The following is a 22,287-nucleotide window of genomic DNA, read 5'->3' as shown; positions in this document are numbered from 1 at the left end:
TCAACGTTGCACTTACACTTACTATTCGTAAAGATGGCAGATCTCATCTCCCAAGTCTCAAAATGAAAATATTCCTTCCGATTGCTTCTGCCAAGTCTCACAGTGACAGTGAATAGGTAGTGGATAGATATTAAGATTAGGGTTAGGGTTTTCTGACTACCATGATAGAGACAAAAGAATCATGTTTGGAAAGATAGAATTTTGTGACATTATAATCTGCCAATCCTTGAACGCCTACGGTGACGTAATGAAGTTTTTCGATCGTCATTTCCACCACTGTAGAGCTACTCTAGAATGATTCTCGCGACGTTCGATACACACCGATCGGCAGACCGCCTTAAATTCGGTGTTTTGGACCAAAACACCGCAAACACCGCAAATAACATTTCCAAAAACACCGCAAACAAGACTGAAATAAAGCAAACAAGACTAACATTATGATTCAAATTTTCGAACCTTAAAAGGCCACTTCAGTTTTCCCATAGCGAAAAAACCTTTTTTACTGGAGCTGTATAGTTGTTCCTTTGTCCTCTTCTCTAACATAAAGTATAGGTTTTTACAATAAGGCAGATTCAAATGTTGCCATAAACATCCTGTGACAGTTGCAGATGGCATTGATAAAGCTGCCATTGTATACAGCAAAATTGATACAGTTCTACCATCAACGGTTCCGTTTGAGCTAGCTGTAAGTGGCATGTGCCAGTTTACTATATTTCTCATAAAAAATGAGCTCTAGACACCAGCGCAACATACAAGCAGAAGAGAGATCTTTAGACATCCATTGCCTTTCCCAGGGCCCATCAAGAGGAAGCTTTTCCCAGATAAAAATGCTTGTACTCCTCTTGTCTATGAGATTAACTGTAAGTCCTTTCTTGGATTGCTTGGCATTAGAAAACAGACAGTCTCCTCCCTAGCAAAATTTTTATGGAGACTTTTCCTTCCGAAACACACAATCTCCTTACTGTCAGTCAGATTTATCAACAACAGCCATAAACTGGGAGAAGGATGCAAGCCAACAGGAACTCACAGACTTCTCTCTTGAAGGAGGAGAACAGTCCGAAAGTGCTTTCCTCTCATATTAGAAAACTGCGACAACACAGTGACAAGTAAATTTTACAGTACATATTATATACGATATCATTGCGACATAAAGTTGTTAAGTATAATACGCTAGGGTTAAGAATACCGCAAACACCGCAAATAAAAGTCCCGATCTCACCGCAAATAAGCTATTTGCGGTGTTTGCGGTGTTTACCGAATTTAAGGCGGTCTGCCGATCGGTATCGACTGTGCAAATTACAAACCAACAATCCACCTCTCAACCCCCAACTTCGTATCTCGGCGTCTTCAACAAGCATTATCCGCCTAAACTTATTGTTGGCTTGCTTGTGAAATCATTGCAAGAATCAGTTCTAGACGCACTTCACTGGTTTCCTTCACCGAGAATCTTTTGCTTAATTTGCAAGCCTGACAAAGAGGGGTGCCATGAAAGGATATCTCTTTGCTACATGGGCCTGCTTGACGATCTCTTCAAATGCTTCTACTGAAGCCTTTGCCCATCGAGGGCCCCGAGCCCCTTGTGGACTGCACGCTTCCAAGTTAAAGACGATGGACTCTGGTAAACTTGTCGATGTACCTACCGAACCAATTTTGGGGATGAGGCCTGGAACGTCGGGCTTGCGCAAGAAAGTAGAGGTTTGGCAAGGCAAATCTGAATCCAACAAGCATTACGTCGAAAACTTCATTCAGAGCCTTCTTGATACAGCTGCCAACGAAAATGAGGGTTGTGTACCAGATACGTAAGTACAATCATGAGTCAGTCATTGCTGCAGTTGGAAAGATGCCCCACTGATGTTGTTTTCTGCAGTATTCTCGTCGCAGGGGATGGAAGGTACTTTAATTCAGAAGCAATCCAGATCATCTGTCGTGTGTTGGCTGCCAATGGTGTTCGTCGAATTTGGGTGCCTTCGAAAGGTATTATGTCGACGCCAGCCGTGTCGGCAGCCATACGAAACCGCGAAGGTGGAAAGTGCGAGGGGGGTATCATTTTGACGGCCAGCCATAATCCCGGAGGCCCTGGGGAAGACTTTGGTATGTGTGCACCTGGGAAAGATTACGATGCTATTAGTTGTTGACCAGGATTTGTAGTGATTAAACCGCTGTCGTACTTTGCTCCGTTTTAAGGGATAAAGTACAATCTTGGCTATGGACAACCCGCCGGAGACGATTTCACCGATAAGGTCAGTGAAACGAAATCCTTGCAGCATGTCCGGATAGTGCTTTACTGGCTGCAGCAGATCATCTGCGTCGACGAAGGAATCCGAGGTTTCATTCCATTTTTGCGAGCGAAAATTCCGATCACAGTCAAGTGACGAACTGTTGGCAATTGCTCTATGTATATCTCCAAGCCTGTGTGATGGTTTATTAATATACATTTGTTTTCACTGATTCTCATCTTCCCTGCTTGACAGATCTATGAGCGGACTTTAAAGATTAATTCATTCAAGACGCTGGAAGGTGTTGACGATGTTGACATCAATGCCCTGCCTGGAATGGTCCATGAATTGACTGAAGTGTCGTCTGTTGTCATTATTGATCCTTTCACCGAGTATGTGACTGTATTAAAACAGTGCTTTGATTTTAGCGCATTGAGGGAATTTTGCCAACGCCCAGATTTTACGATGCTGTTTGACGGCATGCATGGAGCAGGGGGTCCTTTTGCTCGTCGTATTCTCGTTGAAGAGCTTGGTCTTCCTGAAGTAAGTCGATCATTGTTACATCATGATGTTCTCTATACTACAACTCTAAACTCTATTTTCACACGGACAACGTTGTCTTCTCTATGCAAGAGTTCATTGATGCGTTGCAATCCTCTTCCTGATTTCGGCGGGGGCCATCCGGATCCTAACTTGACGTATGCAGCAGATTTGATCAAAAGGATGGGTCTGCTGTCAGACGGGAGCGAAAATTCTTCAATGGCTATTTCAGATCTTCCAACCTTAGGCGTGGCCAACGATGGCGATGGAGACCGGAATCTGATCGCTGGGGCTGGGTGCTTTGTCACACCGTCGGACAGCCTGGCAGTGATTTGCGACAACTGGGAATCAATCCCTCATTTCTCCAAAGCGGGCGGCCCACGTGGTGTTGCTCGGTCAATGCCGAGTTCAGCTGCTCTGGATGTAGTTGCGAAAGCACGCGGTATTCCGTGTTTTTGCACCCCTACAGGATGGAAATTCTTTGGCAATTTGATGGGCTCTAAAGAGCTTTTCGGAAAGGCAGATTACACTCCTTTTCTTTGCGGAGAAGAGTCTTTCGGTACTGGTAGCGATCATATTCGTGAGAAAGATGGACTATGGGCAGCGTTGGCATGGTTGTCCATTTTGATGAAGTCCAACGATACCACTTCAGGTAGCCCTCTAGTGAGTGTGTCTGACATCATAAAGAATCACTGGAAGAAATACGGGCGCAACTTTTACTGTCGATACGACTATGAAGGTAAGGTGCTCTGATGCGGAGAAAAGAGAAACCGCGGATTCTCTTTTGAGAAATCACCTCGATCCGTCTTCTCACCATTATATTATTCTTCAGGGGTTGCTAGCGAGGATGCCGACAAGCTTATGGAATACATTCGAACAGAATTTGTCCACAAAGGCACATCCACAACGGCGGACGAAACAGAAATTAAGCTGATTAAGGCGGAAGAGTTTACGTACGTTTCTCGCACCGCAAATAAGGATATTACACCAGAACTGCTGCGTTCTAACCTACGTTATATGATACTACACAGGTACACCGATCCAGTCGACGGGTCCAGTGTGTCGGGCCAGGGCCTTATCTTGTCCTTTCAGTTCTCCGACGGAGACCCCGCCCGGGTAGTTTTCCGGTTAAGCGGTACCGGTTCCACTGGCGCAACTATCCGCGTGTATTTGGAGAAGTTCGAAAAGGACTCTGCAAAGCACCACGTGGCCTCTCCTGTTGCACTTAAAAACTTGGCAACACTAGCACTTAGATTGGTTCGTATAGAGGAGCTCACTGGGCGCCATGCTCCCACAGTCATTACTTAAGGTGATGCGAATTTGCCGAAAGTGGATTATTGTATCGCCTTTTATGCTCTCTGTGTACCAGTTTTCCTTTCTGTGCTGCTTTCCTGTAGCTGTCCGCAGCGGCACGAACCGTCCGCAAAAGGGAATGTTTTATCAATAGGAGTATTACTTCCCCACTGGAACTCCAAGCGTGCTATTGTGCTATTTTTGCCAGCGAACGCGAGCAGAGAGCAAAATATACTGCTGCTAAGATTAGTTGCCTAGCAAGTCTATTTTTCAATTTTCTCTGTTGCACAATCTTGGCTCCCAATCGATTGTGCACTTTCATGCAGCTTTTCACTCCGAGATTGAGCATTTACGAGAACTTCTCCCAGCTTCTCTTCCGACTGGCGAGCGGCCCATGCAACAGCCTCGTAATAATTGCCCATTGGGAGTGTGCAGATTGCCGCAAAACCACAAAAGAAAGTGACCAGCCCGAATCCCCAGCGTATGTCGGCGCCATTCTCGTTCATTAGAGTGAAAATGAGAGGTGGTAGCCAGCCTAGAATCTGGCCAGTGAAAACGAATAGCCCCATCATTTCGGTCTCTTGACCTTTCGGTATAAGTGTGCATAACAGCACACGTTGCGACGGGTTAACCCATCCCATAGAGACCCCCCAAAAAAACGTAAAACCAAAAACGGCTGCGCGCCTTTCTGGTCCATTTAATGTCCACGCCGACACGAAAATCGAAACAGCCAATGACATGAGACCGCAACGATACGAATTGAGCGGATTAATCTTTTGACACACCCATTTTGAAAATAAAGAGCCGCAAATGTTTCCAACCATCAGAACCAGCATGGCCTTGGCCAAATCCAGACCGGTAAACTTCATCACCACAGTCAAGAATGTGACGGCAATCGATTGGATGACACCTGCACCAGCTTCGGGAGACCACAGTAAACTGAACATGAACCACTTCAACGCCCAATAATCCTTCCAAATTTTCTTGCCAGTTCGATGAACTTGTACGAAACCGGTGGTCAGCAATGTTTGTCCTTCGGGAACTTTGGACAAGGCTGGCCGAGGGCGGAATAGAAAGATCCAAGCGTATCCAATAAAAAGAGCGGCAACGCCAAAGCTGATGCCCGCTGCGTCTTTCGCAGTTTGCACCGAAGTGGCAATTGCTTGAGAGGGTAAATTGCGGACTTCTCCTGTAATAATGACTAAGCCTAGATAGACAACCTGAACCGAGTATTGCCGAATGTTGAAATGTGAAGTGTAGTGGGAGAGAACATTTTCGTCCAAACTCAAGTCGGGCAAATAGGCAAATACTGCCGTTGTGTGTACAAGTAGCGAGAAAGACAACGCTCCGTCTACACAGAGGATGAAGAACCAGTTGTTCGCGTTCACACTTATCTGAATGCCAGCGAGAACGACGGCCGCCATTCCAGAAACGAGCCCGAGTAAGCGTCGATGCGTGGTGTGATCGACCACTGCCCCGACGATGGGCATCAGAAAAGCAGCCACTACTCCAACGATAGAAGTAGTTGCGGTAAGGAGAGAACTTGGCTTCAAACCATATACAGTATTCGTACAAGTTCGCGGGTTCAAGCAGCCGGCATCTTGAGTAGCCAAACGAAGAATCGCCTGTCCAACGTAAGATCCGACTTGATTGAGCGGGCCCCGACCCGCAGAATCCATCGCCCAGCCGGCCGCTTCAGGTAAGTAGACGTCCCGAGTTGGATCCTTTACATGGAAAGGGTACTCGATAAACTTAAGAAACCAAGGGGCGTTACAGAGCTTGTCATCATTGTTTTCGACTGCTTCAGAAATGGACTGAGCGCGGCGGAGTTGGCCTTCCTCAATCTTGGGCATTTCCGTTTCGTTGCCAAAATGGTGAGAAGCAAGAGAGAGGGACCCGTCTTCCACATTGGATCCTGCTGCCTTTTCCGCCGCATCGTCAGACGCTGTCGACATGGCTGAGGTCGCAAGCTTCACTTCAGAAAAATTGAAGGAAGTACTTCCAAGGAGAGATTTGCGATTAACTGTAAATTTGAGTAGAACGGAGGTGTTGAAGCAGTAGCCTCCTGATAGGAGATGTATTTTACGAACGTAAAGTCCGAGAGCCCCGGGATGAAAGAATCGATGGTGAGAGTCGTCAAATTACTCAAAGTTCGGAACTATTTTGGACGGTGATTGCGAGATAGTTAATGTAAAGCTAAGCTGGGCCAGTGGCTCCAAGCCTATCTATCACCTGCGGGGTATGTGTGTGAACGTGAGCGGTCTAAAACCACGCGAAGTCTATGTTACAGTTAATTCTACAGCGTGTTCCGAAATGCGCTTTTAGCTCCGTCAGAACTTGTCGTTTGTTCAATTTTTCGGTCGTCAGCACACACGATACACACGATAAATCGATACTTTTGTTATGTTCTACACTATGTAAAGCTAATAACTGTAAACATAACGGTAAACTCCAACGAAGAGCTAGGGTGGCTATTTGACAGCAGATATGCCACACTATCGGGAAAAGAGACAAGGATCATCCATAGGTGGGAGGGATATAGAATAGAATCGGGTAGAGTCCCGATCCTATTTGAGAACCAGCGACTTACTAGAATTTTGCACGTATAAAAGCTCTGGAAACGGCCTTTCCGACTTCTCCGAAATCAAATTCCTATTTATAAAAATAAACCACCTTTCAAGACGTGTGGCTTCGAAAAAATATTATAAGGAAATGCCTGGAACTTACAATTAACATAGAGAGATTTTCTTATCGCAAAAAAGCCCTATGTGGCAATGAATCAACTAACTGTGACAAAAATACAGGTTACTTTCATGAGTCAAGCGCGGAGACCAACATAAAATAACAATATGAGGTGCCCCTCAGATTTATATTTTTGAAAACAAAAATTAAAAATAAGAACGCCGGGAGGTCGTCTCTGATTGCTCATTGTACCATACCTCAAATTGTAAATTTGGTCTGTATTCGGTGTATAATTGAATTCACTAAAAGTGAGTCAATTTTTTCGATGAGACGTGCTGACTATCCATGCCTGATCGGACGACCAGATAGATCTACTTGACATCCGTGATGGTACATTTAACCTCTTGGAAAAAGGACAGCGAGACTGTGTTGCAGAAATGATGCTACCGTTTTTCAAATTGACAATTATTTTTTGCATCAAACGATGAACCTGTATGAACTACCCGGTTCTGATTGAACACCAACTACAAAGTCCCTCTCCATGTATGATACATCGACTAATAAAATATCCATCATGAATGCCAATCTAGCTACATATTGTCGCTTGAAACTTTCTATCATTTGCCGCATATTGGCGGCTCACTCGTAACTGCTTCCATATGGTCGCTGAACTGTTAAAAGAGCCAAAAAAGGCAAGATCTCTGAGAATGCAGCGCCCTACATCCTTGAAAGACGACTCCATAACTATGCTCCGTTGAATAGAATTTTGAACAAAGCCATCCGATTTGGGGGCTCGCTCGCAATGGTTAACGCCAGCCAGAAAAGTCAAGATATCTGAGAATGCAGCGTCCCATATCCTTAAGAAAGGACAACTCCACGACTATGCTCCTCCTAAAAGGATTTCGAACAGAGCCGTAATGAGATTGGCAACAATGACTGGGACTTTTAAATAGCCAACAGCGTGCAACAATCCCACGGCCTGTGATCTTAGTGGGTTCCGTTCTTCCTGTATGTGGTTCAGATCGTCTAGACCGTACTTGGCAAGGAAACGTTTCCGATTCAGAACCATCACTGCGTTGAGTAGCAGAAGTCCCGCCTGCAGCGAGAAACGAGACAGACATTCAGGATGTGCTAGCCCACCGAAATCATACTTGCAACGACTTTTGATACGGCGGAAGGAAACTGAAGTCATTTCATCGGGAATTCTCACCTTAAAAATGTTCCAAAGAGACAATCCCATCTTCCGCACAACACAAAAATTGATCCAGATTTTGTAAGCTTTATATTAAAGCAGTTCGCTAGAGATATTGACGTAAGAGATTAGGCAGTAACTCTTGCTTTGCAAAATGAATTTCTCACGATGTGATGAGCGTGGGCGAGTTTTTATGCCAACCGTCAATCTGGTGTGGACCCCCGTACATTCGGGTCTCAGTGTACTTACAGTTGGAATGCTTATCCCTTCCCGAAGTTCTACGAACCAAATCATTTGATGGGACTGCATTTACTATTTTCACAGTCAGAAACGTGCCTCTACCCGTCTGTTTTTCAAGTCGCGAATCCATGGGAAGCAGCTTGGCTTTTCAGTATGCCAAATTGTTTGGCTGTAAATTACAACTAGAGGCTAGATATTGCAACTTGTGAGAGGTAGTTGATGTTGCTGACTGTAGTATTCACTTTCAGCAATCTCAATTGTTTGCAACCGTCCTCATTGAAATTACAAATTGCAGATCCACTTCAAATTAGAAGTAACAGTATGCATTTAACCGCGAAGTCTGCATTTCCGGGAAAGGCGCCACTTTGTAACTGTTTGTCCAGAGCACAGACGTCATTTACAGTTAGAGAAAAAAATGAGCTAGAGTGCAAACGTCAGATTGGGAAAATTGACTGTGACTGGGAATAAGCGAACGATGATCTGGTCCATGAAACGATGACGCAAACCTGCGATACACAACGCACACTTGCTTCCGGCGATATTTGGTTTACTTTTTTATTAGCGTGACTTGCCTTCTAAGCTTGTCGTAGCTCATCTGCTATTCCTTCCACCAATCGGTTTTCATTACAGTCGCTCTAGATAGGAACAGAGCGCCCCGGGATGTTCGAATCTCGTACGGGCAGGACGAGGTTCCTCACTGTTCTACTAGTGAGCGCTGGAATTGGCTCGGAAGGGTTCGAAGCATCCGGCCGTCCTCGACTACGGAATGGGAAATTGAAGACGCCCCGACGTTTCTTCGTGCGACACGCTACTATCGCCGAGAATGAGGCACCGGAGAGCTCTCATCTAGGTGCGACACCCCCGGATATGGTTGCCTTTGCTTCCGGATACACAACCGTATTTGAGGAGCTAGTATGTAAATCCTGCCAAGCATCGCAGGGAGAGGTACCAGACGATCTATTCGGAACCTATTTCCGTTCTGGACCCGCCATGTTCAGTGCTGGCTCAATTTTACCACCCAAAAAGTCATTGATCCAACCAAAGCAACCGCCAGTTTTAGACGGGGAAGACAAGACGCGGATGGTACCACACCCCTTCGAAGGCGACGGCGCTGTTCTGGGAGTAACATTCTCTAGAGAAGGAGATGTCACCGCCCGTTTCCGATTCATTCGAGGCACTCCTTTTACGTACGAACGCAAGAAAGGCAAACGTGTTTATACTGGTATGGATTCTACTCGGATGGAGGGCCCGTCAGCCGGTGGCGGCTTAGCCAATGACCTCCCTCTTCCACTTTATCGTCACAACTTGATGCCAGGGCTGAACAAACTTCGGAAAAATACCGCAAATTCTCGCGCAATCTATTGGGGGAAGCGTCTCTTTTCGCTATGGGAAGGAGGACAACCGCACAAACTGGATGCGCTTGCACTGTCAACAGATGGGAGATCGATGTTGGGAGGTGCTATAAAGAAGGAAGCAGATCCGTTCGGAGGAAAGATGATTTACGATCCATCCAAAAACCGCGCTTTGTTTTATGCGGTATCTCACGAATCAAAGGACTCCAGCATTGTTTGTTACGAATTCGACGACAAGTTCCGCCTGATAGAAAACGGACGGATCGAAACGACAGTACCAGGGTTTGCTTTGATAACAGACTTCGCCGCGACCGAAAACTACGCCGTGTTTGTACAGCCTCCCATCGCTACGAATGGGATGAAGTTCCTTATGGACAAAGGTCCCGGTAGAGCGTTGAAAGTGGAAGACCGACCGTCTATCGTTCACCTCATTCCACGTCCCGAGTCTTCAAAGCAACAGATGTCTTTACCTCTCCCGATCGATTCTCTTTCGGATTCAAACTTACACTTTATAAACGCATATGAGGACGGTGGTTTGATCATTTTTGATGCATTCGCTCGGACGGATCCAAAATAGGCGACAAAGTGCTATCTTGGCCTTGGGGATCGTCCTTGGAAGAATACCAGGCGTGCGCCTCCAAAAAATCCCTTTGGCGGTACACGATAGACACGCAGAGGGGATCCGTTTCTAAAAAGCTCATGTTCAACGACCACTGCTTTTTTGGTGGGATTAACCCTGCTGTTAGTATGAAAGAGCACCGGTATATCTACATGAATGTCGGGGCTTTGGGAGCGGATGTGGCTCCACCTCAAGGGATTGCACGATTTGACTGTGAAACAGCGGAAAGTCAAGTCTGGATGCCCGAAAATTTTGAGTTCTGCGGAGAACCAATGTATGCTAGACGAGCGACAGAGGATGGATCAAACGACCCTGGGTACATTTTGTCGGTTCTCTACAATGGAAAGAAAAACGAGAGTGAATTGCTAATCTTGCAAGCCAATAAGATTCCGTCGGGGCCAATTGCTCGCCTTCCCTTAGATATTGCCATTCCACACGGACTTTTCGGATGCTTCAGTACAGCTGAGGAAGCTACGTCCTGGTCGACGGAAGAAATCGAAAGGCGGGCCAAACTTGCTGACAAGATGGAATCCAAGGGAAACATGTGGAACGAGGTCCGCAGCGAATTTTCAGGTCTAGGTTTGCGGTTTTCGGACATGGACGAGTATGGGTTTGATTTTTTGTTTTAGTGGCTGCTCATGATAGAATGTATGAACTGTATTGGAATCATAACTGGAACTACTTTACTGTTCTACTAGCGATAATTCGGTGTGGGCGGTTACTTGGACCATCGTCGTCGATATTTATAGATTCAAACGATAAAACCCAATGCGTCCAAAAGATCCTTGCGTTTCTGTGTCATGCAGCTCTTCTGCCCATTCAACAACAACTGATACTGCCTTCGTTGATAAGTAAGCCAGTTCCGTAAATGAGGATTGTGTTTTTGGCGAGGCATGCTACCTGGCCCATGTAATCGCACGTACTCAGCATACTCTTTGTACTTCCGATTCCAAAATTCTTCTAGTGCATTCCATTCGAAATCCAATTCTTTTAGGAGTTGAAGTCGCTCCGGATTAACTTTTATTATTCCTTTGCGGGAACGAGCCATGTTGTTCCTTTGATCGCTCACCCATTTGCTCAGAGGGGGATTCGTCGGATAGTCCTTCGGCACGAGACAATCTCCGTGATGGGCGTGATAAGCTTTTAGTTCTTCGTATCGAGCCAACCAGGACGCTTGATGAGCATCCCAACAAAAGCCAATCTCGTTCAGTTTGGCTTCTCGTGCTTCGTTCATTCCAGTCAACGAATCGTCGTCTTGCTCTTTCCATGCCTTGTACTGCTTCTTTTGCAGACGACACCACCAAAGCAATCGTTTTTCTTCTTCAGTCATGTAACTGTCATCCATATCGTAAGGAAAGCGATTGTGTTTTTGGACAAACGCTCGTACATCTTCGTAACGTTTTTCCCACCAATCGTCCCGGGGACTGAGTGGATAGCCCAGTGACTCGAGTTGGGCTGAACGAGCATCCGTGAGCGACGAGCTTTCGCCCTGCATCTTGAGGTGAAACAAATGCCGCTGCTTGTCTAACCAGGTACGCATGGAGCGGTCCTCTGGGTAGGGTAGAGTCCCTTGTTCGTCGCGGGTCTGGGTCGCCACGAACGCTTCCAGGGCCATGAATCTTTTCTGCCAAATAATCTCGTTGCGGATTTGCAGGGCTGCCTTTGTTTGCTCATCGGCGTTGTCTTCCATTTCTTCTTCTTCTTCTTCTTCTTCGTCATCTTGGTTGTCTTCATTCGATCCATTCCGAACGTCATCACTGTGGGTTTCGTGGGAGGAAGAAAGATTGGCCGAGAAGAATCGGGTGGAATGGTAGTACCAAGGGAGACTCGATGGGTGATGTTGCCGCGTTTTTACCGTGTAACGAGTCGTTGTGGAAATGGTTCGACCGACCCTTTGGGTAAGTCCCGCTTGTGGCCGCCTTTGAAAAGGAACGGATAGGGACAACCAACACGGCAGAACGACCAAGGCTCGGGACACCAAAGGGGTCGATGTAGCGGCTCGGGTGATCGCAACGGAAGGGCTGGTCATGGGGAATCAATTTTCTAAAAAGTGACTCGCAGCTTCCACAATGGGCATCCACAACAAATGGTAATGACAGCAAGAGCAACAATAGTACCACACACCAATAACAAACTTAGGAAAGGAGGTAGGTAGTTGCCGAGGGTAGAGAATTTGTTAGTGTTAGTGTCCGATGAAAGAGCACTTGAAAGGGGAGCGTGAGGAACCAAATTCGAATCCAGCGCTGCCGACGTCTGCTCCCTGTGTTTGTACGTCGTACTGGCCGTTCCAAAAGATACTGGCACCTGGAACACCTTTTGTGGTTGGTGATTGCAACGTTGGTGAAGAGCCAGTTGGAAAAAGTCCCGTTCGGTACTGCTGGTCAGACGTACAGACAGACAAACAGACAAACAGACAATAGGAGGGTACCGATATTCCGTTGACTGTGAGTGTGAGCTGGCTGGTGCCCTACCTGGAAACTACAGGGGTCGTCAGGGTCGTCTGGGTCGACCCGGTGCTGCGACAGGAGTATCGAAAAAGAGATTGCTTACAGTTGCAGGAAGTTTCCACAATTCCGTTCCTGTTCTTTGCCATCCCGACGACTCCTGCTCATTACTACATTAGCTAGGCAGTTGAAGATCGCAGTCCAAGAATCGTCTCCTACCGCCGCTCATTCTCAGCCGAATTCCGTCGAGCGCTGCGCTTCCGAACTTTGCGAGTTCACGGGTGTGTACCGCAACGAGCATTACCAACGCCCTTAGCCGGACAAACTCTCGGTACGGTCTGCCGTCCGCAATGGTGCGCCGATGGCACGTCATTGCTGTTCTTCTACTCTGCTGTCTCGTGTCGATACATTCCGGGAAGGTCTGTGGGGCGTTCCATTCCTCTCCAGGAATGCCCTTTCGAACCAATCCCTCTACCCAACCCGTCTCCGGCGCTGACCAATCGTCTGTTTTCGTTGATGGTCCATCTCGGGACCGGGCGTTCTCTTCTCCCTTTGCGCGCCTTACCATGGTACCTGCCACACCGTCTTGCGTCTCCACTGGTACACCAGTACCCACCGTCACCACCAAACGATCTTGGTCGGAATCACGAGATCATCCGATACGACCAGACGACGCACGATCATGCACCCCGTCCGCCTCGAAAAGTGATGTCGACGACGTTCCCAAGAATTCTGCGTCTCGCGAGGAGGAGGAGGACCGACCACCAGAATCCGGATCCGCCCAACCCGCGGGACGCGGCGACGACTCGCTCACACGGACCGAAGCGGCTCCCGACGATCAACGCAAGGCTGCCAGGATACGAGCCGCACTGTTGGCCAACCGTGCCGCTGGTACGAGGCCACAACGAAGGAACGCTAATGCGACAGGAAAACCCACCAGTGTGGGAGTTCGTCGGATTGGCAGTGCCACCCATGCCCGGCAAGCAGAACGAGCCACCCACAAGGTTTTGGACATTTTGCGCAAAGCTGCTCCCCGAAAGGATCATACGGACCCGCCCACCAAAGCATCGCTCCGGTCATCAGCGTTAGCCAACACGGCAGCCTCCACCACAAAATCTATTATTCACTCTGTTATTGATGACTTATTGGGAAGTCGTAGAAACAGTGATCCCCGCACAGGAAATTGGATACCACCTCATTCAGTACGCAGCACGATCGACTCGCTACCGCGTTCTCTTCGCTCACTCACTCCGAGATGGGACTTTTAGGCGAACCAATCGAATCTCCCCGCACCATCATCCTTGCGCAGGATGGAGCCGTCTCGGTGCAGTTGGCTACTCCGTTGGACGACGTGGATATTGCCAACTTGCGTCTATCCGTCTTTTCCGACTTTTCGGCCGACTTACAGGCCCAGTTCTGCTCCCGGTCCTGTCAAGCCATGGTCCGACGGCGGATGCGGGGCGCCACCTGCATCGTTGCGACCAAAGCGACCGCGCATACCGAACCAAGCACCACGTCGCGCGTTATTCTGGGTAGTGCCGAATGTAGCTTTCACGAATTCTACAATACACAGTTAGGCTCCCGCCGGCCACGGTACGGACTACTGTACTTGACGGAAGTGGCGGTCCACCCGTCCGCGCGACGGCAAGGCATTGGATTGCGTTTATTGGACGCCATGGACCGTTTGGCGAGGGATCGTCACGTCGAAACGCTCTATCTGCACGTGGACACGATGAATCACAGTGCCTTGCAATTATACCACAAAGCGGGCTACCAAATTGCACCCGATCGGGATGTCTTTTTGGACTTTACCTCCTCATTGAATCTACATCCGGGAGCTACCAAGGGTAGGGATCATTTTCTACTATACAAAGATCTGAGACCGGACCCAACATGGTTGCTTTCGACGGAGCAACATTGCCAGGAGCGCTGGCTGGGAAGAGAAGAAATCTCGGCTTGACTATAAAAGGCGATGCGTGTGTGATAGAGAAGAGTCACACTGCGTGCCCAGAACTCATTACCCCAATTTTCTCCTTGATAGAGAACTTTTTTGAGAGTATGTGTTGAATACTTAATTTACGTGGTTCCCTGCTGTAGAGTAGAGCAACTTGCGGTACAAAGAAGCATCCATCACGGCTAAATTGTTCTTCTCTACCACTGCAAAGGAACAATGCTTTGTAGCCTTGCTGTCTAGCTGGTTTCGCTTCATAGTCCCTACGCGGCCAGCGAAAATTTGCACATGTCACCCTCTTTCATTGCATTATATTCGCTGCGGTGTAAGAGGAGACTATTTCATACACGAACTGTCACTCCCAGGTTACGTAGCTTTGCCAAATTCGTGGCGGCACATGCGACAGTTTGCTAATGATCTGCCAGTCACCCGCTCCCCTCTTCATACTCTCTAATATGCGATATTGGGTGCCGGGCACCTGGAAATTTTTGCTTTTTAACCAACAAGCGGATTCTGGTGGGGATTTGTTTCTTTTGCTAGCTTGGCTCATTCACTATCGACACACATGGTGATCAAACACTTCCTGATCAGCTTCATAATTGTACAGCTTCACTGAAGACTCCCCATTTTTCTTCCTGCGGAGAAGATGATTGAAATTAAATCATGTATTCTGTATATTCTAGCTTTGTCTGATTGCAGGAGCAACGCCCTCAGTACAATTCGAAGCGCGGCATCGACTCGATTAATCTTTACTCTGCCACGATTTTACGAGGATAAGGTGGATGATGCCATCTATCCATCACCTCTTCACAATATACACGTTAGAACTATACTGTCTGATGACGAAGCCAAGGCATGCTTGAGAATATCTTCAGACTTCGCAAAAGCCACTGGCCGTTGGGATCGACCCGATTCTGACCGTCACGCCTCGTACGCAACTTGCGATTTCGCCGTTGAAGACTGCACGATCCTAGAAGATTATTTAGAGAAAATTGGCTTTACTGGTAGGATATTTGACGAGCTGAACGAGGTATACGGCGTCGAACAGGAAGACATGTCATTCTTGGATTTATTCTGCGCTCATTATCAAACGAAAACTGACTGCAATCAAGGGTCTATGGATCGCCTGGAACCACATCGAGATGGTTCCATTTTGTCGTTTTCTATTACCATAAACGACCCTGATGATTTTGAAGGTGGAGGTACTCTTTTTGATGGCTTGCGCGATGTCGTGTCAACATCATCAGTATTGAAAAACGGTGGCGTGGTTCGACCAACTAGAGCAGGCGATGCCGTCTTCCACTCTGGAAAAGCCCTACATGGCGCCAATGCCATCACGTCTGGCAAACGCACTGTTCTGGTAGGTTTCGTAGATGTAGCACCATGGTGCGAGAGACCGGGAGCACTCTCTGCAGCGTGTCGCGATTGGGGCCGGATGGATGTTGCGAGTTTGCGATACGAACGTCAATCAAAAAAGACAAGGAGCGGCGCCAAGGGCTGGATTCTGAACAACTCAAGATGGATGTCGAAGAAAACCAGTAAGGGTGGCGCTGGGCGAAGTCACCTGGAGGGCTTCAGTCCAGCCTTTGCCTCTGTCGAAAGTCGAGCCGATAAAGAGTTCCAGCGCCAGAAAAATCTTGAGACAGAAGACAAGCTTCTGCGAACAATTCTCCTCTCCAAACCCGAAAGCAAAATCAATTTTTTTGGCGGGGATGTGACGGTCTTGTAGTATGCCGATGTCAAAATGATCGGCTAGCGTCTCTGATATGCGCACTTATGAATCCGTAGCTCTAAAGCAGTAACGTTATTCCGTAGCGGAAAAACTCCACAGTCAGACTAGTCGGAGATCAAATTCGACTCCATTGTCAATTGTATCACTGTCATAACGTTTTTTGTTTGCTGACAGTGGAAAGACGAACACAGAAACCTCCGAATCCCTCTGGTCGCTTACTATTAACAGTAACCACTAAGGATATTCTCTTCGCCGTAGCGAGAGAAGAAAGTGTGATTCACTCTTCGGGATTAGCAGGAGTGAAAATTACACTATTTGGAAAAAAATGGGAAAAAAAGCAATTTTCGCGGGAAATAGCTTTTCAACTAAGCTTTTTAATTCGCTGTCAATCCATATGCACTGATTAATCTTCATGATTGCTTACGGCAGTTGAAACTTCAAAAACTCAATCCTCTCCCAAGCTACTCTTTCTGCTTTAATCGCAGAGCTCCAATACAATAGTGGTATAATATATTTAGGAGGCCTCTGCGAAAAGAATGACGGACGGTGAATTCGTGAAATAAAGATACTTAGAACCAAATCAATTTTCCCAAATAGTGTAATTTTCACCCGTGCTCATCCCAAATAGCGAATTTTCTCATTGGTGCAGTTTCATCTTCAGGGTCCGATCAACGTTCCTCTTATCACCTGCGTGAGTGAATCCGTCCGTTCCTCCACCAAGAAAATGACACCATTATAATCATCCGCTGTCTTTTTTAGCAAGGAAATCATATATTAGTCCTTAATGTGTTTGCCTGTGAGTCTTGACGTCGCATCATCAGCCTGAATAGCGCTCAAAGGAATCACCAAGGAATAAATTATCTACTGGGTGACTCAAGAAGGCTGTTATGGAAGCTCCGGCACATTGGCCCGCTGAAGTTGTTCGCACATATGCTCCGATAAAGCCTCTCGGAAAGGGAGGATTCGGCTCCGTTGTCCTTGCCCGGAAGAAGAAGCAAAACGAGAGCGGTAGCAATCAAGACGATGAGGTCGCCATTAAAGTTGTCGGCTCCGAAAACGTAACTAAGCAAGAAAGAGGATACGCTCACAGGGAAATTGACATTTTGAAGGAGCTTGACCACCCCAATATAATGCGTCTACTGGATTATTGGGAGCCTCCCCGCACAGATCATACATGTGCAGCTGTCATGGCACTCAGCTACTCTAAGGGTCCAACTTTACAAAACTTGCTTGAAACTGGCGGCGCTTTGAGTTTCAATTTTGCCCGAGTAGTAGCTGCTCAAATCGTGGACGCCGTTACATACTGCCATTCGCGGGCAGTACTCCATAGAGATATTAAGCCGGACAATGTCGTCGTATCTGTTGCATCGAAGCGCGAAGACAAAATTTGGGACAATGAAGGACAAACGCATAATACGGACTGGGAATATCTTTTGAAGAAATGGCGAGTCACTCTTATTGATTTTGGGTTTGCTAGGGCATTGACGCCGGATGATATGAGAAAGCCCCCTCCTAGAATTGCAAAGCTTGACATGGACGCTTCAACTCGCTCAGCAGGAAGTGCATCTTCCAATGGATCAAATTTGAACAAATCCTTATCAAGACTATTTTCGCGACAAATGAGCTCGTTGGGAAATAGAAAGTATGCCGCCCCAGAAATAACCAAGGATATACGTCAGTACAAGCTTTCTTATCACTCAAATCCGGACGTAGATGTGACGAAAACCCTATCGGATCATGTTTCGTTCTACGGACTTCTTGCAGACGCTTATTCCCTGGGTAACACGATCAAGTACATGCTAACCGGAGCGCCTCCTGACGAGGACGTCAATCAATTGATTTCCTTGAGCAATCACCCACTGGCCTTACTTTTTCGTTGTGTGCGGAGAAAGAAGGACAAAGATACGGCCCAACGGACTGTCCGTTATCGTCGAAGCTCCGACCTTCCGCCTGAAGTTGCACGTCTTATACGTGGCGCGACGCACTACGACCCGCAGCAACGTACTTCTGTCCGGACCATGCGTCTATATCCATGGATAGACGACGTTTTAGTCGATCGCGAAAGTCTTCCTAGTACGGCAAGGCACGTGAATTACCTCTCATTCGTTTTGAAACTGGAAAAAGAGGACGATTTGTAAATTTTGTGAAGTCGCTAGCTACCTCTAGCTACAAAGCCAGTTGCGATATTTTGAGCGGTAAAAACCCATAGCCTCCTTACAGCGACTTACACTTACAGTAAAAGTGAACTTGCGCGGTAATTCTGCGTACTCTCGGATCATTTCGTTCAACAACATCACAGTTAGACCACCTAGAGCTCCGGACTTCGAGAATTAGGCATTTCTTTGTCAAGGAATGGGCCTCTATCCGTTGTTTTGAGAATTGCTGGAGAAAAAAGTAGTGTTAATTCTGAATTATAACAATTACTACCTAAGCATTCTATTTTAGCATTGCGAACGTCTCAGTCATGCTCGCCGCGGCTAATAAAAAAAGATCAGGCGCCGAATAGTAAATGGCCGTCCGGCTATCTACCGGCAATGTCGTTCCTTACAGCTACATTTAATTGTAACAACGTATGCAAGGCACATACCGGTAGATCTATCTACCTAGCTGGCGTAAGTAAGCTTCCCTTTAGAACCGAGAGATGTGCGCATGGAAGGCGTTTGATCCACCCATCATCTTATTCTTCTTCCATCTCAACGGTGTGTTTCGCAGTGATTGCCTTTTCAATCACTGTCAGCATCTTCTTTTGCAGCAAGGGGCCAGACGGGCCTGCAAATGTGTCCTGACATTTCTTACCTCTAGACGACTAGCTTACTGATTGCTCGCAAGGTATGACTTTCAGTATAGAACCGAGGTTGTCTTTCTTATGGCGAGTTTCCATCTCACGAGACCGAACGCTTTCATAGATTTTTCTCAACACGATATGTACCGACGGTCCATTGCTGCTTTTTCAAAACAAGCAGGCCGAACAATTGTTCGCGACCCTCGAAAATTGAAAACGAATAAGCGCCTTCCGGTCGCTCAATCCGCACCAACTGACCATAATGTCCCGGCTCCATTATCGGAACCAACGACTCGATCCCCGATGCCTTTTGAGCCAAGTCAGCATAACCAGCAATCCATAGGCTCGAGTCTTGGGTCGTATATGCTTGCTGGCGTGGGAGTTACCATGGGAGTTATACTTGTTAGGGTTGTGCTAGGTGTGTAAATGCGGTGAACGTCGTATTTGTACCTTTTTCGACGTGCTCCTCTCTTTAGAGAAATGTATGACAAGTCAACGGCAAAACCAGTTTACAGCCAAAGAAGGGAAAGGGTTGGTTTTTCTACTGTAGTAAAGAGGTATTAAGGGTCTAGCCTTATCAAAATGACCTGATCAGATATATAGCCAATGTCAAAGATTCCGCCAAGGATATCATTGCATTGACGAGCCACATACATTTCACTTGAATCCCTGTCACAATCCACAAGAGTAGTATCAAAATCATCCCACCTCATGAGCCAGTCCGTTCATAACCTGCTTTAGCGGCCTCCAAAGCGAGCCAAAGCACGACCATGTTCGTCCTTATTACTGATAAACAACTCAACATACCGGGAACCCATCACCCGACGGTGCAATTCCATTGCGCGTTTCGAGTCGTCCGCTGTCGCAAAACCAATGTACGCCTCTCCAGTAGCTCTTCCATCATTGCGGTAGGTCAGAACGACGCTCTCCTGCGTGGGATTGTATCCCAAAAAGAACTTAAATATGTCGTCTCTGGTGGCGCTAAAGGGAAGACCTCTAACGCGTAGAAAGCCCGTGTGTTCTCCAACCTGAATACCTCCTCCAGTACGCTTCTGCAGAGGGGTATGAATTCCGCCTTGCCGACTCATTCCCGTCAATCGCGGTCCCATTCCAAGTAGTCCATGATGCTGCATTCCTTCTCCGTACCCACCCTGCGGGGGGAGTGAATTCATCCCTCCTTGCGATCCGCCCCATAAAGACGCCATGGCTGACGCCGATTCCCCTGCAGACTTCTGATCATCCCCTAGAATATCCTCTCCTGAAACCCGAGACGCGTTAGAGGAGAGATGAGTTCGGCCTTCCTGCTCCTGTAAATGTTGCTAAAAAGAGAAAGAAATGAGTGCCAGACGCTATCCAGCACTCGGTCTTCAATAGTTTCACAACAAATGCGGCTTTTACCTTTGCAATGGCATCATAGTACTCCGAGCGAGTCGCTGCCACGATCTCAACAAACCGACGACCAATCGTCTGGCGGTCGCTTCTGGCAACATGCAAAAGAGTGACGCGTTAAGCCGACAATTCTTTTTGGCAATTTTGACACGACTTTTACAAATCCATTTCGTTTCATTTCCTTACCGTTGCAATGCCATCTGGAAATCCATGGGGTTGGCGAAAATAACGAACGCATCCCCCTGGGAAGAAATAACAACATCGATCACCACGAGCCCTTGAAAAAGAATCAAGATGTCTTCCAGAGCGGCATCATATGGGAGGTTCCGGAGCCGCGCGCAGGGAAAAGGTCCGAGAACGGCTTCAAGTGGATCCGTCGATCCTCCAAGCCCTGGTATTCCAGGCGGCAACGGAACGCCTTCCATAGGTTGCAAAGGATACTGATATCTGCAGCAAAGCAAAAAACAGCACAATGCCCGTGAGCCCGACGATAGCTGAATGGGAGAGAAGTATGGGAGGTCCACCAGTCCACACACACGGACCGCCTTGTTCAACAGAGGATCTCACACGCTTGGCACGCCTTTCACTCGCCAGCGTCGTCAGTCGGGCCTTTCTATTAGTCTTGGAAGGAGTTGTCACGCGTCACATAGGCTGTTCCGCGCAAAACCTTCTACATGGGGTACAGTAGCAGTTCTACGTGCGAGAAAGTTCCACGGCAAAGACGAGTCTTTTCCCTCGTTGCGTTGAGAGCACGAAAAATTTAAAGCAGCATCCATCAGCTTCAGGAATCCGGAACCTGTGGGCCGTTTTTCGTCTGTTTGACACGACGCGCACCTCAGGCCTAGCGCAAGTTGAGAACGGGACGGTACCTACTCGAAACGTGATGAATAGACTTACCCTTGATGATATACTGAGTGGTACATTCCGTCATACCCCTGCTGTCCCCAGTGTTGCCCCATATGAAATGCATATCCATAGCTTTGCATGTATTGTAGGTAGTGCTGCTGCATCTGATCCTGACCAAGTAGGTATTTTCCGTCGCTGTTGTCCATCGTCACCTGTGGTGAGGTCCCCCTCGGACGCCAACTTTCGGCAATCAGGTGCCTCTTCGAAGTCTGGTTCTCTAGGAAGGTCGATGATATTGGTTGTCATGGAACAAAAGGTTAGACACCTCAAGTGGGAGTCTTCCCAGCTGCCAACACAAGAACACGGTTGACCTGTTTGAGTAGTCACCCAGCGTTAAAGTTTGATGCGGAGGTGTTTTTGAAGCGCCTGACTTGCTGAGTTTGTTAGGCCACCTTGGCTTGCAGGCGAGCATTGTCGTGTAAGTCTTGGTATATATTCTACGTACAGGCACGCTCTTATTGAAAAATATGCATGGACAACATTCCTCTAGAGAAAAAGAGAGGCGGCGGAGCCCAACAGCTGAATAACAGTTTGTTCTCTGCAAGAAACCCGTATTTTGACAGTTATAAATGTCCGAAAATGCCTGACAGGATTTTCCGCGCGTAAGGAGTTAACGGTTAGATAGGAAATTTCTTGTTTGAGGACGATAAGTAAATGTATATACTGAAAGCCCTCAACGGCAAGACAACCTTGGCACTCACTTTTTTCTGGTAGGTCCATCTTACTGTTAAGCAGCCATGGCAATTTAACCGTAAAACAGCTAGCAAAAGAGAACATCAACTGCGACAGTTTCTGATGCTTTGCTTGACTTGTCTAACACGCTTTAGCAATTCTGTTGACAGTGAGATCATTTTCAACATTACTACTTGTCACTTAAAGCTAGTAAACGTCCGTGAGTTCTAATACCTTTCCAGCCTTCGCCGCAGTTTCGAACGCTCCCTTGGAACTG

General features: G+C 47.3%; 8 protein-coding genes across 8 annotated transcripts; 4 read left to right on the top strand and 4 right to left on the bottom strand.

Moving 5' to 3' along the window:
* Positions 1–1,351: 1,351 nt before the first annotated feature.
* On the top strand, positions 1,352–4,308 carry PGM_1 (mutase phosphoglucomutase). The gene is made up of 7 exons (XM_002177932.1): positions 1,352–1,799; positions 1,868–2,091; positions 2,185–2,240; positions 2,472–2,759; positions 2,850–3,495; positions 3,589–3,709; positions 3,788–4,308. Exons 1-7 carry the CDS (start codon positions 1,486–1,488, stop codon positions 4,062–4,064), a joined length of 1,926 nt encoding a protein of 641 aa, XP_002177968.1. The 5' UTR covers positions 1,352–1,485; the 3' UTR covers positions 4,065–4,308.
* On the bottom strand, positions 4,272–6,278 carry PHATRDRAFT_43491 (predicted protein). Its single transcript, XM_002177614.1, has one exon. It carries the CDS (start codon positions 6,002–6,004, stop codon positions 4,313–4,315), a length of 1,692 nt encoding a protein of 563 aa, XP_002177650.1. The 5' UTR covers positions 6,005–6,278; the 3' UTR covers positions 4,272–4,312.
* A 1,333-nt stretch (positions 6,279–7,611) lies between these two features.
* PHATRDRAFT_10128 (predicted protein) lies at positions 7,612–7,833 on the bottom strand (the record flags this gene model as incomplete). The annotated part of the gene is made up of 1 exon (XM_002177613.1): positions 7,612–7,833. A coding segment is annotated over one exon (222 nt), but the record flags the coding sequence as incomplete, so codon positions are not given.
* An 859-nt stretch (positions 7,834–8,692) lies between these two features.
* Positions 8,693–10,763, top strand: PHATRDRAFT_43490 (predicted protein; the record flags this gene model as incomplete). The annotated part of the gene is made up of 2 exons (XM_002177931.1): positions 8,693–10,045; positions 10,093–10,763. Exons 1-2 carry the CDS (start codon positions 8,824–8,826, stop codon positions 10,761–10,763), a joined length of 1,893 nt encoding a protein of 630 aa, XP_002177967.1. The 5' UTR covers positions 8,693–8,823.
* Positions 10,764–10,885: 122 nt separating this feature from the next.
* On the bottom strand, positions 10,886–14,635 carry PHATRDRAFT_43489 (predicted protein; the record flags this gene model as incomplete). The annotated part of the gene is made up of 1 exon (XM_002177612.1): positions 10,886–14,635. The coding sequence occupies exon 1, from the start codon at positions 12,161–12,163 to the stop codon at positions 10,886–10,888; it is 1,278 nt and encodes a 425-aa protein (XP_002177648.1). The 5' UTR covers positions 12,164–14,635.
* A 454-nt stretch (positions 14,636–15,089) lies between these two features.
* Positions 15,090–16,258, top strand: PHATRDRAFT_43487 (predicted protein; the record flags this gene model as incomplete). Its single annotated transcript, XM_002177930.1, has 1 exon — positions 15,090–16,258. The coding sequence occupies exon 1, from the start codon at positions 15,176–15,178 to the stop codon at positions 16,256–16,258; it is 1,083 nt and encodes a 360-aa protein (XP_002177966.1). The 5' UTR covers positions 15,090–15,175.
* Positions 16,259–17,023: 765 nt separating this feature from the next.
* Positions 17,024–18,399, top strand: PHATRDRAFT_43486 (predicted protein; the record flags this gene model as incomplete). Its single annotated transcript, XM_002177929.1, has 1 exon — positions 17,024–18,399. The coding sequence occupies exon 1, from the start codon at positions 17,149–17,151 to the stop codon at positions 18,397–18,399; it is 1,251 nt and encodes a 416-aa protein (XP_002177965.1). The 5' UTR covers positions 17,024–17,148.
* Positions 18,400–19,780: 1,381 nt separating this feature from the next.
* On the bottom strand, positions 19,781–20,782 carry PHATRDRAFT_10024 (predicted protein; the record flags this gene model as incomplete). The annotated part of the gene is made up of 3 exons (XM_002177611.1): positions 19,781–20,275; positions 20,442–20,520; positions 20,619–20,782. Coding segments are annotated over 3 exons (738 nt in total), but the record flags the coding sequence as incomplete, so codon positions are not given.
* Positions 20,783–22,287: the final 1,505 nt, after the last annotated feature.

The sequence above is a fragment of the Phaeodactylum tricornutum genome, chromosome 2 (assembly GCF_000150955.2).
Source record: "Phaeodactylum tricornutum CCAP 1055/1 chromosome 2, whole genome shotgun sequence".
Taxonomy (NCBI): Eukaryota; Bacillariophyta; class Bacillariophyceae; order Surirellales; family Neidiaceae; genus Phaeodactylum; species Phaeodactylum tricornutum.
This window is presented reverse-complemented; position numbering and strand designations above follow the sequence as displayed.

Coding starts and splice junctions, on each gene's coding strand:
- PHATRDRAFT_43491 (XM_002177614.1), bottom strand. CDS start 6,004: ATGTCGACAGCGTCTGACGATGCGGCGGAAAAGGCAGCAGGATCCAAT.
- PGM_1 (XM_002177932.1), top strand. CDS start 1,486: ATGAAAGGATATCTCTTTGCTACATGGGCCTGCTTGACGATCTCTTCA. Junction 1,800..1,867: donor GAGGGTTGTGTACCAGATAC/GTAAGTACAATC, acceptor TGTTTTCTGCAG/TATTCTCGTCGCAGGGGATG. Junction 3,496..3,588: donor CTGTCGATACGACTATGAAG/GTAAGGTGCTCT, acceptor ATTATTCTTCAG/GGGTTGCTAGCGAGGATGCC.